Raw genomic sequence first — 12,682 nt, 5'->3', positions numbered from 1 at the left:
AGGGATTTATGTATGTGAAAGGGCGCAAGTGTGCCATGCAGAGGTGGCTTTGACAGCAGAGGCGGCTTTGTGTGATGGGCATAGGGCTGCGCAGGACCGCCCAGGTCCCCTGCTACTGTAGGCAGCCCTGTTGCACAATGCGGGTCCGAAATCTACAGAGCTGGCTTAACCCACCATCCTCCCAGGAATGGACCCTGCTAACTGGGATCAGCCCTCTCCAGCCTGTGACAGCCAGTGTCTCTTTTCGACACTCTGGCAACGCTTGTCTAGCATGTCATGCCAACAAAGGCCCCCTGAACTGAACAGCCTGGGTCACGTGTGTGAAAGGACATATGTGTACATCACATATGTAGGACTACGTGTTTGCCCCGTGCCTGTGAAAAACCCGCGGGAGCCTCCCACAGCTGGCGGCATGTCTGACTGGTGCATGGGCCTCATGCACGGAGGTGCCGCGGGGCAGAGAGGAGAACATGTCACATCTGTGCGAGCCCTTGGCACGTACGTGAACACACGTGTGCGTGAACAGCGGCGGGGCTGGGAGTGCTCCCCCGCGACGGGCCCAACGCGTGAGTTGGAGAAAGGTCAGTGCTTGTTAATCATCTTAATTCCTTTTTAATAAGCGCTGGAGAAAAATCTCTTGCTGCTTGTCTCGCTCCTTAATCCACTTAAACCTTCCTCTCTCCCTGCTCCTTGGGCTGATTAGCGGGAGCCGTGTTCCCCGATGGCATCGGGACCTTTTCAGGGCTGAGCCCAGGCAGTATGTGCCGAGAGGCAGACAGGGGCTCTTTGTTAACCTTGTATTTCATCTCGCTGCCCCCTTCACGTGTGCCTCGGGCTGGGAGGAATCCACTTCAATGCAAGCGTTCAGAAGAGCTCACTCCTACCGGGCTCCTGGCCCCCGCCAGGCCCATTGCAACAGCCTGCTTGGCACACAGCTGATTGCTGAGTCACCCCAGGAGCTGCCAGTTGTAGCGGTCCCTGTACCAGCCAGCCCACAGCTCCCTGTGCTACGCTGGTGTGTGCAAACCCCTGACCGCACAGGAGCAGTTGACACGAAACGGAGCAGCTTACAATCCAGAACAGCCCTGCGGCCAGGCAGGACTCCACAGGAATCGAACCCCCGGCCCTCTGCTCTCAAGGCACTCACCTACCATCTCCTGCTGCAGTCTAGGGCCTGGTGCTGCTCCCAGTGCAGCCCCGAGGGGGCAGCGGAGACACGCGCATTGGCCAGTACGTGGCGCTCTGGCGCCATGGTAGGTGCCCATGCTCAGTGCTCCCTGCTGAGGACGGGGGTGCGGCGATAGCTGATGAGCTTAGCTTTCCCTTGACTCATCTCAGCAAGGGGCAGCACATTCCCACTGACTGCTCCTAACCCAGCAGGGGGCTGATCTGTCCAGTCACGGCCAGGCTCCGGTGTGGCCCCGGGGCTCCATTTAATAGAGGAAAAATGACAGGCCCCCTCTGCAGTTCTACCCCTTCGCCCGCAGCGGGAGCCAGGGAGCAGCACATACAGCTGAGCGCCGGGGAGCAAGGCACCCTCAGTTCTCCGGCTTCACCTCTAGAGGGAGCCAGCGAGCTTCCGTTCCCACGTCCGCTAGGCCCGGGTGTCCACCTGGCTGCCCCGGGCTGGTCGTTGTAAAGTTAACGGTGAGCAGCGGCAGCTGGGCAGCCCAGAGATGGGTGGGAAGCCGGTGGCAGCCATCCACCCCATGTACCCCCCAGGAACTAACACTCGTACGGCCAGACTTTGTGAGATCTGCCCCCAGCCCTGCTCAGCCGGTGGCACCCATGTGAGGACACAGCCGGGGCAGGGGGCAATCCTGGGCACCCATGTGTGGAGGCCGCCCTCTCCCTGCCACCCCCAGGGCCCTGCGGTGGGCACATCCCATGCACCGATCAGATCCAAGCCCTGCCTGCAGCTGATGGCTACAGGGAGAGGTGGCCCGTCAGTCCCCTGCAAATCACCCCCCTTTCCGCCTGAGCTAAAGCCCAACCCCCTCGGCTAGGGAGCACGTGGCAGGCGCACGGTCTCCGGGCCGAGAGAAGCCAGAGTATTGGGACTGCGTGGGGCTAAGCAGCCGCTGCATCCCGCTGCGTAGGTTCCTACGTCACATGGGGGGCAGGTGGGGAGTTGGGGGCCCGTCTGCGAAGGGCTGTGCAATCCTGCAGCACAGACACCTCTGTATACAAAGGCTGGCCCCAGAGCACGTCTTGGCTGCCCGTTCCTCTGGCCTGCCCCCTTCCAGCTTTCTCCCCTTCCCACTAGCTCCCATTCACTTACCAGGATGACAGCGACCACCTCCCCCGAGTCCTTGTCCACCAGCGGGTTTATCAACACTGCAAATCAAGACAGCAAAGTCAGCCCGGTGCAGAGGAGATGCAAAACTAGGGCGATAATAGGGGCAGCAGGATGGGGACACATGCTGGCATTTGGAGACTTGGTGATGCCTGGTGAGATACCACAGATGGGTAGCTATCCATCCATCCGCCCCATGTACGCTCCTTTCCATCAGCCCATCCATCCATCCATCCATTCACCCACCTCATGTACCCTCTGTCCATCAATCCATCCATCCACCCCATGAATCCCAGTCTCATCCATCCCATATACCTCATTATCTATCCATCCATTCCTCCCTTCCATATATCTCGCTCTCCATCCATCCTTCCCTCCATCCATTCATCCATCCCACGTACCCCCCTCTCCACCCAACCCATGTACCCCCTTCTCCATCCCTCCATCCCCCCATGTACCCCCCTTCTCCATCCATCCGTCCATCCATCCATCCCACGTATCCCCTTTCCATCCCTCCATCCATCCCATGAAGTCCACTCTCCATCCCTCCATCCATCCCATGTTCCCCCCTCTCCATCCATCGATCTATCCCATGTGCTTCGTGGTCTTTATCTCCCACATACCCCACAACAGAGCTGTTGATTGATCTATCTGTGCCCTGCACGTGTCACTGCAGTAACTGAGCACTAGTCCGTCAGAAATGCAGAGGATGAAACACAAGGACTCCTGCTCCACCCCCTCAACCCCCACCCGCATTATCCCACCCCGGCCTCTTCCTACCTTGTTTTTCAGGAGGCAAAGGTGCCGCCAGGCTGTCCATCGGTTTGCCCTGGAGCTCCGACTGGGGCAGCCCATTGCATCCCACCAGCTTCTGCTTGAGGACGGCATCCCTGAAAGCACAAGAGCAGAAGGCCCAGCTCTGAGCCAACCCGGGGCACAGACGGTGCTCCAAGGAGAGCGGCTGGAGAATCAGGCGCAGGCTTCCCTAGCCACCAGTGACGGGCTGGAGACAGCCTGCCCCGGCCTGGGAGACAGGCACTCTGACGGGCACCCCGGGCAGTGCCAGAGTGCTCAGAGCTAGCACCTGAGCCACCGGGAGCCCAGAGCCGAGCGGGGCGAGCGGCACTCCACTTAGGCCAATGGCACTTGCTTCTCTGGCCGGAATTGGGTTCACAAGTTTAGTCTCAGACCGGAGCACTACAGACAGGGCCAAATGCATCACTACGGCTGAACCTTGCCCTGCTTCGGGCTGGAATTCATCCACAAACCCAGATTTGAATTTCAACCATGGGCTTGGCCTAGGCACCGGAGCTGAGCATCCCTGTGACAATCAGGGCCCAGACACGCCAGGGGAAAAGCAGGGGGCCTGAACCCCAACCAACGAGCTCTTGAATCAACTGATTGTATCCAATACTCCTGTACCATCACAGGCGATAGAGTGGAGTGACACCCTGGTGATCCGTCTCCCTGCGAAATGTCAGTAGGAACCCTACACTGATATTATGCTTTAAAGTCTGTGACCAACCAAAGGGAGACAGGAGGGCAGGCAGATCTGTCCCCGGGTCTCCAGTGCAAATTAAGCAGGGTGAAATCAAACCCCGGAAGCCCCATTAACATACGAATTGGCAGGGGGGCACAGGGAGTCTCCAGGTAGCAAACAACAGCGGGAAGCCTTCCTGTCTCCTGATACAGAGACTGCGGGGTGACATAAGGGGAAAAAAACATTTGCGTTTATCCCTCTCTTGTGGGGACACGACGAAAGCAGCATTTTGAGGCGGGAAGGATGGATCCTGGCTGGAAAAGCCCATCACGCTGGAGAAGGCGCTAGAAGCTGGGAAACTGTCTTGACCAAGAACTCAAGTTGATTACACTGGGGTTTTAGTCTTAGAAGCAGCCTTTACTTTTCTTTGCTTGTAACCCTTCCTGTCGTCACTCCTTATCCTTGGCATCACCTAACCCAGAGGCTTTTTGTTTAATAAACGGGTTTCGCTTTTAGTATAACCCCACTGCTGCTGGGAAAGAAGAGGGTTTGTCAAACGACCGTTAAATTAATCAGCGGCAGCACAGTGACTCCTAAAGGAGCAACAGACGTAAGATTGTCTGCGAATGCAGAATGAGAGAGGCTGTGCAGTGCAGAGAGACATCTCTGAGCAGCTTAGGCGGGAGGTCCCTGAACGTCTCTGCTAGGCGCGGTTAAGGCAGGTAGCGTCTCTGTCACGCTGTCTGCAGCAGCTCACGACCGCGACTGCCGACCTCAGGGCAGACTGGCAGAACCCAGGGCGGGCACCCCTAACTGGCGGTGTGCTCTGTAATTAGATTTCACCAAGCCAGTAACAAATGTGAACTCCTGGGTCACTCTACCAGGCTTACCATGGAGTCACAGACAGTCCTCTTAGACTCTTCAGTCTATCTGGCCACCCAGACAAACCGGGCTTTGTTATAGCAGGTCATTTACACCAAAAACCACACCACCTCAAGTTTCTCCCCGCCCCCAAAAGGCCATCACTTACTCCAGATCAGTTGGTACTCCAGATCTTACACCAAAGGCAACACTAGCAGGCAAATAAACCTATAGGAAACTAACTAAAGATTTATTAGCCAAGAAAAAAGATTGAGAATTTTTGAGAGGTTAAAGCAGGGAAAAAATATACACAGGTGAGTCACAGTTTGTAATAAACTGCCAGTTCCCCAAAGTCTTTTCAGGGTACCTGGATGGTCTCCGGGGATCTCTGCTTTGCATCTGGTACCTCTCCTTGTAAGAGTCCAGACAGTCCAGAGAGGAAGGATCTTTCTTTGAATCCATTCTTGTATCTTCGCGTGAGAGAAGGCGAGCTGACAGCCTCTTTACCCACTGGGCTTTTCCTTTGAGGATGGGGAGTGAGGAAGGCACTTAATCTTTTGGCCTCCGTCCATCACACATAATGGCCACTTGCTCTGAAATCAGCATTTGCTGTTAAAGTCCTTAAGTCCTTCATTAGCATCAGGAGCGGCTCTAGCTTTTTTTAGCATGAGCTTTCGTGAGCTGCAGCTCACTTTTCCATTCTATGCATCCGAAGAAGTGAGCTGCAGCTCACGAAAGCTCATGCTAAAATAAATTTGTTAGTCTTTAAGGTGCCACAAGTACTCCTGTTCTTTTTGCGGATACAGACTAACACGGCTGCTACTCTGAAATCTAGCTTTTTTGCAGCCCCAAGCACGGCAGGCAGGCTGCCTTCGGCGGCTTGCCTGCGGGAGGTCCCCGGTCCTGCGGATTCAACGACTTGCCTGCGGGAAGGCCACCGGTCCCGCGGCTTCGGCATACCTGTCGCCAAATTGCCGCCGAATCCGCAGAGCTGGCAGACCTCCCGCACGCAAGCCGCCGAAGGCTGCCTGACTGCTGCCCTCACAAGGACCGGCAGGGCACCCCCCGCGGCTTGCCACCCCACGCACACACATGCTGCGCTGGTGCCTGGAACCGTCGCTGATTAGCATTTCCCAAGATGTCTTGGAAGGGTTGTTTAGTCCCAGGGTACACACAAGACACAACGTAAATGTTCGGTATTGCATTCTAACAGGAACAGAGACGTGAAAACAGCGCAAGTAACGTCCCATTCGTTTTCATGAAGTTCACACGCCCCGTACACTCTTACACAGCTCGCCGGTACTTTGATCTATACTAACACACAAGCGAATCGAGCATGGCCTGGTCTGCCGGTGCCGCAGTCTGGACCAGTTTGCTGGGGAGGAAGACAGGCTGGCATGGCCAGGAGCTGACCCACAGTCATATCTCTAGCGAAGCTCTCTCGCGCTAAGGCAGAGAGGTAACACTGGGGCCTGCAGCTCTGGCTGTCCCCGAGCAAACACTCTTCTTTCCCAGCAAGAGTGGGGTTATACTAAAAGCGAAACCCGTTTATTAAACAAAAAGCCTCCGGGTTAGGTGATGCCAAGGATAAGGAGTGACGACAGGAAGGGTTACAAGCAAAGAAAAGTTACAATCTCCAGACACCAGGCTGTCGGAGAGCCAGATCCGAGTCCTGTCGCCTGGCCTCAGCTCTCGGCGGGTCACAGAACCGTAGACTCTGACCCACGCCCCCAGCAGGATCCTAGGACCAGCATCCAGAGCGCTTGCTGACCCGAGTCAGACTGATTTGTGTGTGGACAGAAAAGGGGTTTGGGCTCAAACCGGAGTGACAGCCCAGGCTCAGAGTGCAGTGTCCAGAATTCCACAGCAGCGCTCCGGGTTCTTCTAGGATGAACCACTCCAGCCATACAGGATCTGTGCCCTGCCTGTCACAGTCTGGTCCGCTTTAAAGCCGGCTCATCTAAACTGGCTTGGAGGAGCGCATGTGACTGTGTTCATGTGGTCAAACCCTCGTCCACGGAGCAACAGTGAACGTCTGTGCTGGGTCAAACTCCTGTTCCAGATTTACATCCGGGCCCCCAGTGGATTTCCAGGAGCAATTTCCTCATGATTCACACAGGGAGAAACGTAGTCAGCAATCCTCTAGCATTGGGCATCTCCTTTGTGCTGGAATCTGACAGCCTCTCTCCCCTGGTACTGAAGAGAGAGTCTTTGGGATGAAATGAAATGCGACTTATTTCTTTTAACATAGAAAAGAAAAACTCATATGCTCATCTAAGGGGTGACCTGCCCCCCTGAAATCCCCCTGGACTATAGGACATTTTCTCCTGCAAGGAGACTGCATCTCTGATCTTTGTGTGAACCAGGTACAAGGCAACCATGGTCTAAGTACAATATGTAAGAGCCGGCAGGGCAAAGACATTCTTTTAGCATGCAGTAATTCATCCTTCCCACTAGGGGCAGCACATGCTTGGGTCACCTTTGGCAGACAGTCTATGCAGAGGAATGTGGGGAGGGAGGGTGCCCTCTGCAGGTGAGGAGGGTTAGAAAGTTAGCAGCTGAGCGGCCCAGGTGTGGCTCTTGGGGCAGTGCTATTTAAAGGGCCACCTGCCGCAGGCAGCACTGCCCACCTGCAGGAGTGCGGATGACACGATCCATGTGTGAACGGACCCGTCTGCGTTAGCAACCCCTGAGATCCATCACGCCCAGTGCTTGGTTGCTGCTTACTGGCCCAGAGACGGAGATCGCGGCTTTCCACATTGACTGATGGCTGTCTCCGGCTAATGTCTATACAGGCAGCTGTCGCACTGGTGAAGGACGCTGGATTGGCGGCCCGGGACAAGGATGTGCTCTGGTTCCCTCCCGGGCAGGAGAAGCACCAGGATAAGCGTGGCTGATACCCACCCTCTGCCAGCCTGTCCAGCGCTGATTGGGAGGGACCCACTCAGTATTTCAGTCCCTGGAGCCCAGTCACCGGTCGGGCCTCTGCTGGAACCATCCACCAGGAGCTCCAGTTAACTCCGGCTGTGCTGCTGGATGGTGGGAACACCCCGTTCCCAAGTGGGCTAGCACCAACTGGTGTCACGTGGGTCTCCAGCCAGCCATGGGGCGGGAATGGCTCTGGCTCGCCCCCGCTGGTTTGGAATTGGTAAAACACGCTGTACTGCGACCCCAGCGAGGGGCCACAGATCACACCGCCTTTCCCTGGGGGAAACCTTTTCATCAAAATGTTTGCCCAGGGAAAATGGCTCCTCGGCCACTGGGGCCATCTTACCAGCCCGGGCAGGGAAGAAAGCTCCCAACACCTGAGGAATTTTGGTGCCTTTCTTGAGCGATGGGTTTATTCCTCAAGAACCAAACCAGTCCAGCGTAAATCCGACAGATTAACGAGGGCCTTTCCCCTTAGTTAGGGGTTTGGGGAATTGCCTAGCTGCTCCCAGCACATCTGGGTCTCAAGCAGGGCCCGGAGGGTGGTGTACACAGGTCTCCTCTCTGTCTCGCCCAACTATGCTGCGGGTTGGCCTTTTAGCTAAGGCCCGGGTGACCTGCAGTCTCTCAACTGGTCTCCAGCCTCAGCCCCACCCCCTGGGATGCCGCTAGTTAGTCGCAGGCGATGCTAAGCCCACCCACTGCCAGACCAGAACGAACATTTTCACAGCGCTTTGTCGCTTTGCTCCAAATGGTCTATTTTTCCCCCCCTATGAAGAACCGGAAACAGAAAACGAAAGAAAAAAAAAGTTTATGTTTGATTTTCCCAAACTGAAAATGTGCTTTTCAAAGTGGGGGGTTGGGGGAGGGCGGTGGTAGGGGGGATTATTGTTTTTTTAAAGGATTTTTTTCAGGCTTTTCCGCAAAAAAAGAATTGGGGTTTTTCAAACTATGCTCTTGAGTCATTCTCGGGAAAGGCCCGGGGGCTGGGGGGAACACAGAGCAATAGTTTGAAGAGCCAGTTGGGGAGACTGTGGGGGCTGTGCTGGTTTCTTTAGGGGCTTGTTTTAAAATCCTTTGGAAGGTGGCTCTGGGAATCATTGCTGCAAAGCGGGAAAGGAAATTGGTTCTGCTGCGCTTGACGAGATCCAGTGGGTTGGGGGAAGTAGGGTTGTAGCCATTGTATGCATGTCTGCTGCTGGGTGCACTGGTGCCTGGGCACACCCGACGGGTGACTGTGAATGGATGCAGACCTCTGGGTCGGACTCCTTGTGGTTGGCTGTGGGGTCGTGTGAGGGTGCAGGTGTGTCTGTGTCTTTGTATAGGAGTGTGATGGTGTGTAATAGGCAGGAGCCCACACGCCGCGTAAGTCTGACCCCTCGACGGGGAACAGGTCAGACCCAGGGGACAGTCCAGGTAGTTCACATAGGGACTGGAACGTCTCCCCAAGTCCAGGCTTCCGATTTGCCTCCAGTGCGCTGGCCCCAGCTGGCAGACAGAATCATAGAATCTCAGGGTTGGACGGGACCTCAGGAGGTATCTAGTCCAACCCCCTGCTCAGAGCAGGACCAACCCCAACTAAATCATCCCAGCCAGGGCTGCGTCAAGCCGGGCCTTAAAAACCTCTAAGGATGGAGATTCCACCACCTCCCTAGGGAACCCATTCCAGTGCTTCACCACCCTACTAGTGAAATAGTGTTTCTGAATATTCAACCTAGACGTCCCCCACTGCAACTTGAGACCATTGCTCCTTGTTCTATCATCTGCCACCACTGAGACCAGCCAAGCTCCATTCTCTTTGGAACCCCCTTTCAGGTAGTTGAAAGCAGCTATCAAATCCCCCCTCATTCTTCTCTTCTGCAGACTAAACAATCCCAGTTCTCTCAGCCTCTCCTCATAAGTCATGTGCTCCAGCCCCCTAATCATTTTTGTTGCCCTCCGCTGGACTCTTTCTAATTTGTCCACATCCCTTCTGTAGTGGGGAGATCAAAACTGGATGCAACACTCCAGGTGTGGCCTCACCAGTGCTGAATAGAGGGGAATGATCACGCCCCTTGATCTGCTGGCAATGCTCCTACTAATGCAGCCCAATATGCCGTTAGCCTTCTTGGCAACAAGGGTACACTGCTGACTCCTATCCAGCTTCTTGCCCACGGTAATACCCAGGTCCTTTTCTGCAGAACTGCTGCCTAGCCACTCAGTCCCTAGTCCGTAGCAGCCCCCTTCCTCATGCCCCATGTGGGCCAGGCTCCCACTTCCTGGGCTGGGGTCGCTGTACGGGCAGGATCCATCCCAGCCCTGACAACTCCACTCCCTTCGGGCCGTCTCCGAGTTGTTTGCACACACCACACGCCGCAGCAGACGCAGGCATTTGCAAATGTCACCAGCACCAGCGAATTAAGCTCCTCTGAGCTCCAACGTCTGGTTGCTGTGTCGCTCCCTGGCAGCTGGGTGGGGCCCCTGGGATCCAAGGAGCAGCAGCCCCAGCTCCGTTGGGACGGGCTTGGCCCCCGCAGAACCTGGTCCGAGCTCCACGCCCGGTGGAAAGTGCCTCTGGCAGGGCCCATGGCTGTGCAGCACCTGGTGGAGGGGAGGCGCAGCAGGGAAGGGGTTAATAGGCCCCTCTCCACCCACCTGGCTTTGCACCAGCTCTGGCTGGAGCAGTGACCGAAATCCCCAGCCAGGCCACGCTCAGTGCAGTCTGGAGCTAGCAGGAACCCGGCTTTGAGCCCTTTCTCCTTCCCCGCAGTCCAGCCCTAAGCGCCAGCTCTTTCTGCCCGGGAATAAGTGACCGGCACCAGGCCATGACTGCAGGACTAACTCCCCCCTCCCTGGCCATCATGTCACCCAAGTCTGGGCCTTGGACAGGCCTTTGCACCACGGCCTCTGCGTACGGCCCTGGGACACAGAGCGGCTGAGCCTCCTGCCCCAGCTGCTGAGAATAGGAGGAACGTGTGCACCGCTGGCGGGTTGGGTGGGGACAGGAGCATGGGGCTGCCAGGAGGTGGTGCCGTTGGGGTGTGGATGTGATTGCATGTGGGATCTCCATGACATGGGGGTGACTCCGGAGTAACCCCACTGAAATCAGCCGAGTTACTCCACCCACCTGGTGGGTATTAAGGTCACTTGCTGCTTGCTGTTAGAGACTCTGTTTTCGGTTGTTTCTGACTTTGCCACACTTAAACCATTCGGGCTGAAACATTCCACGCTGGGGGTCTGCCTCAGGTGGAACCTGGCTGGGAAATTTCAGCCAAAACATCTCCACTGTCCCTGAGAAAAAGACATTGTTTTTGCTCCGGTTAAAAAAACCCCACCACGCTGGCTGCCTGTTCTGTGGCTCTGACCCGCTGGCTCTGGGGTCCAAGCCCTGGCATTTTGCAGCGTGGACACAGCTCAAGCTGCAGACCCGAGTCAGAAGGTCTGCGCAGCGCAGTGCGGCCGCGTTAGCACGGCCGTGAGACCCGGCTCCAGCCATCGCAAGCCCAGGTTTACAAGGCAGTGTGGACACTCAAGGATGGCTTGGAAACCCCGGGTCCTGGGTTCACAATGCACCGACCCTCTGTGCCGGTACCACAGGCAGCCCCCTGCTCTCCGCTGCAGGCTCTAGGGACTGCTGAAATACAAACGCAATTGTCACAATAATCCGCCTCCCGTCAGCTTGGCAAGCTGCTGTTTATCGCACCCTGATTGCCAGCTCCAGCTTTCGACGCAGCCAATCAAGCCCCCGAGCCGTTGGAGCACCAGAATCCTCGTGGGTGAGAAGTGTGCAGCCATCCAACGGGCCAGACTGATCCCCCAGATTGGCCCCAACGGTTGTTGTGCAAGTGCATTGAAATGATCGGAATAAGCGGGCGGCGTCTGGGGTGGGGGCTGGAAATTCAAAGGCGGGGCCAGAGCTTTGTAAATTCCAATCTGAGTTTTCAAAATCAAAATAATAACTTAAATGAGGTTTTTTTTTTTAAATGACTAAGCCAAATTCTGCCAGCTGCTGGGTGCATGCAGCTTCTGCTGGCTGAGGGAGCTCTGCACCAGACCCCTGGGTGGAGACAGCGTATCTGTAACCCTGCCCAGAAAGCTGGGGGTAGAACCTGGGCCTGCTTGCTCTGAAAGCCCAGGCACCTCCACACTGAGCTAAGAGAGCTCCCAGCTGGGGCAGCCAAAGGGAGATTTTTATTCTGTCTCGACCCAGCCACGCTTTGATTTCATTCCTTCGCATTCTAAAATTACCAGCTGGCCCCATCTCTCTCTCACACACACGTCCTGCAGCACGTGTGGCTGGGAGATTGTGAGCACGCATGGACGCCTGGGTGTGTCCGGCCAGGAGAGTGCACCTGTGCTCAGGCGGATGCGTGTGTGGGATTGTGAGGAGGTGTGGACAGGCGGGCTGTGGATTGGCAGAGGCGTCGGGGTGTGTTTTGTTGCTAGGCTGCTCAGCAAGCGCTTGGGACGGCTCCCCGATCACGCCCCATCAGTCTGCCTGCCCTCCCCTTCCCACGGACCAGACGCTCGCGCATGGGCTGATGGCTGGCGCCTGCCAGTCACGCCGAGCCAGATGGCATCTCGGTATCGCTCCTCGCCGGACGTCTCCCTGTAGCGATCCGCCGTCGCCAGCCCCTTCCGGCCCCCACAGCGGCTTCACGCACGGCCACCTTTCCAGCCCTGGGCTGTGAGCAGGGAGGGGAGGCCTGCGGGAACGTTCCGGGGGCACCTCCCTGTCTGCTTGGCAGGGGAGAGGCCGCCCTGTGAGGCCGTCTGCTTGCGTCCAGGGGCGGGACGGGCCCCCCTCCAGCGACTGGAGACGTGCGGACGTGGCTATCTTGGTTTTCCAGCTCTTCCGAGAGACAGCACCGCTCGCAGCACAGCGCCCCCAGTCACCCCCAATCACGCCCAGGGTGCCAGAGTGTCACATCCACATGGCAAATGGTCCCATTCATGGAAATCTCAGCGGAGCGGCCCCGCTCTGAACCAGCCATCAAGAAGCACGGCGCTCCTGGGCCCAGGCAGCGGGCCAGCAGGGTTAGCCTGCTCTGCGGCTGCACGTCCCATCCCAGGTCTGTCCTTCAGCCAGGGCAGGCTCCAGGCACCAGCAAAGGAAGCAGGTGCTTGGGGCAGCCAGT

At 56.7% G+C, this 12,682-nt stretch overlaps 1 protein-coding gene across 2 annotated transcripts in view; it reads right to left on the bottom strand.

The window, feature by feature from the left end:
- The window catches only part of PDE2A (phosphodiesterase 2A), a 358,953-nt gene that overhangs the window by 61,649 nt on the left and 284,622 nt on the right, over nucleotides 1–12,682 (bottom strand). For both annotated transcript variants that reach the window (XM_039539536.1, XM_039539537.1), the window contains 2 exons: nucleotides 3,077–3,186; nucleotides 2,282–2,337 (listed from right to left, as the gene is read on the bottom strand). In XM_039539536.1, the coding sequence (XP_039395470.1) occupies nucleotides 2,282–2,337; nucleotides 3,077–3,186 (166 nt within the window). The remainder of the gene's footprint in view (nucleotides 1–2,281; nucleotides 2,338–3,076; nucleotides 3,187–12,682) is intronic.

This window comes from Mauremys reevesii, linkage group 1, assembly GCF_016161935.1.
Source record: "Mauremys reevesii isolate NIE-2019 linkage group 1, ASM1616193v1, whole genome shotgun sequence".
Lineage (NCBI taxonomy): Eukaryota > Metazoa > Chordata > Testudines > Geoemydidae > Mauremys > Mauremys reevesii.
This window is presented reverse-complemented; position numbering and strand designations above follow the sequence as displayed.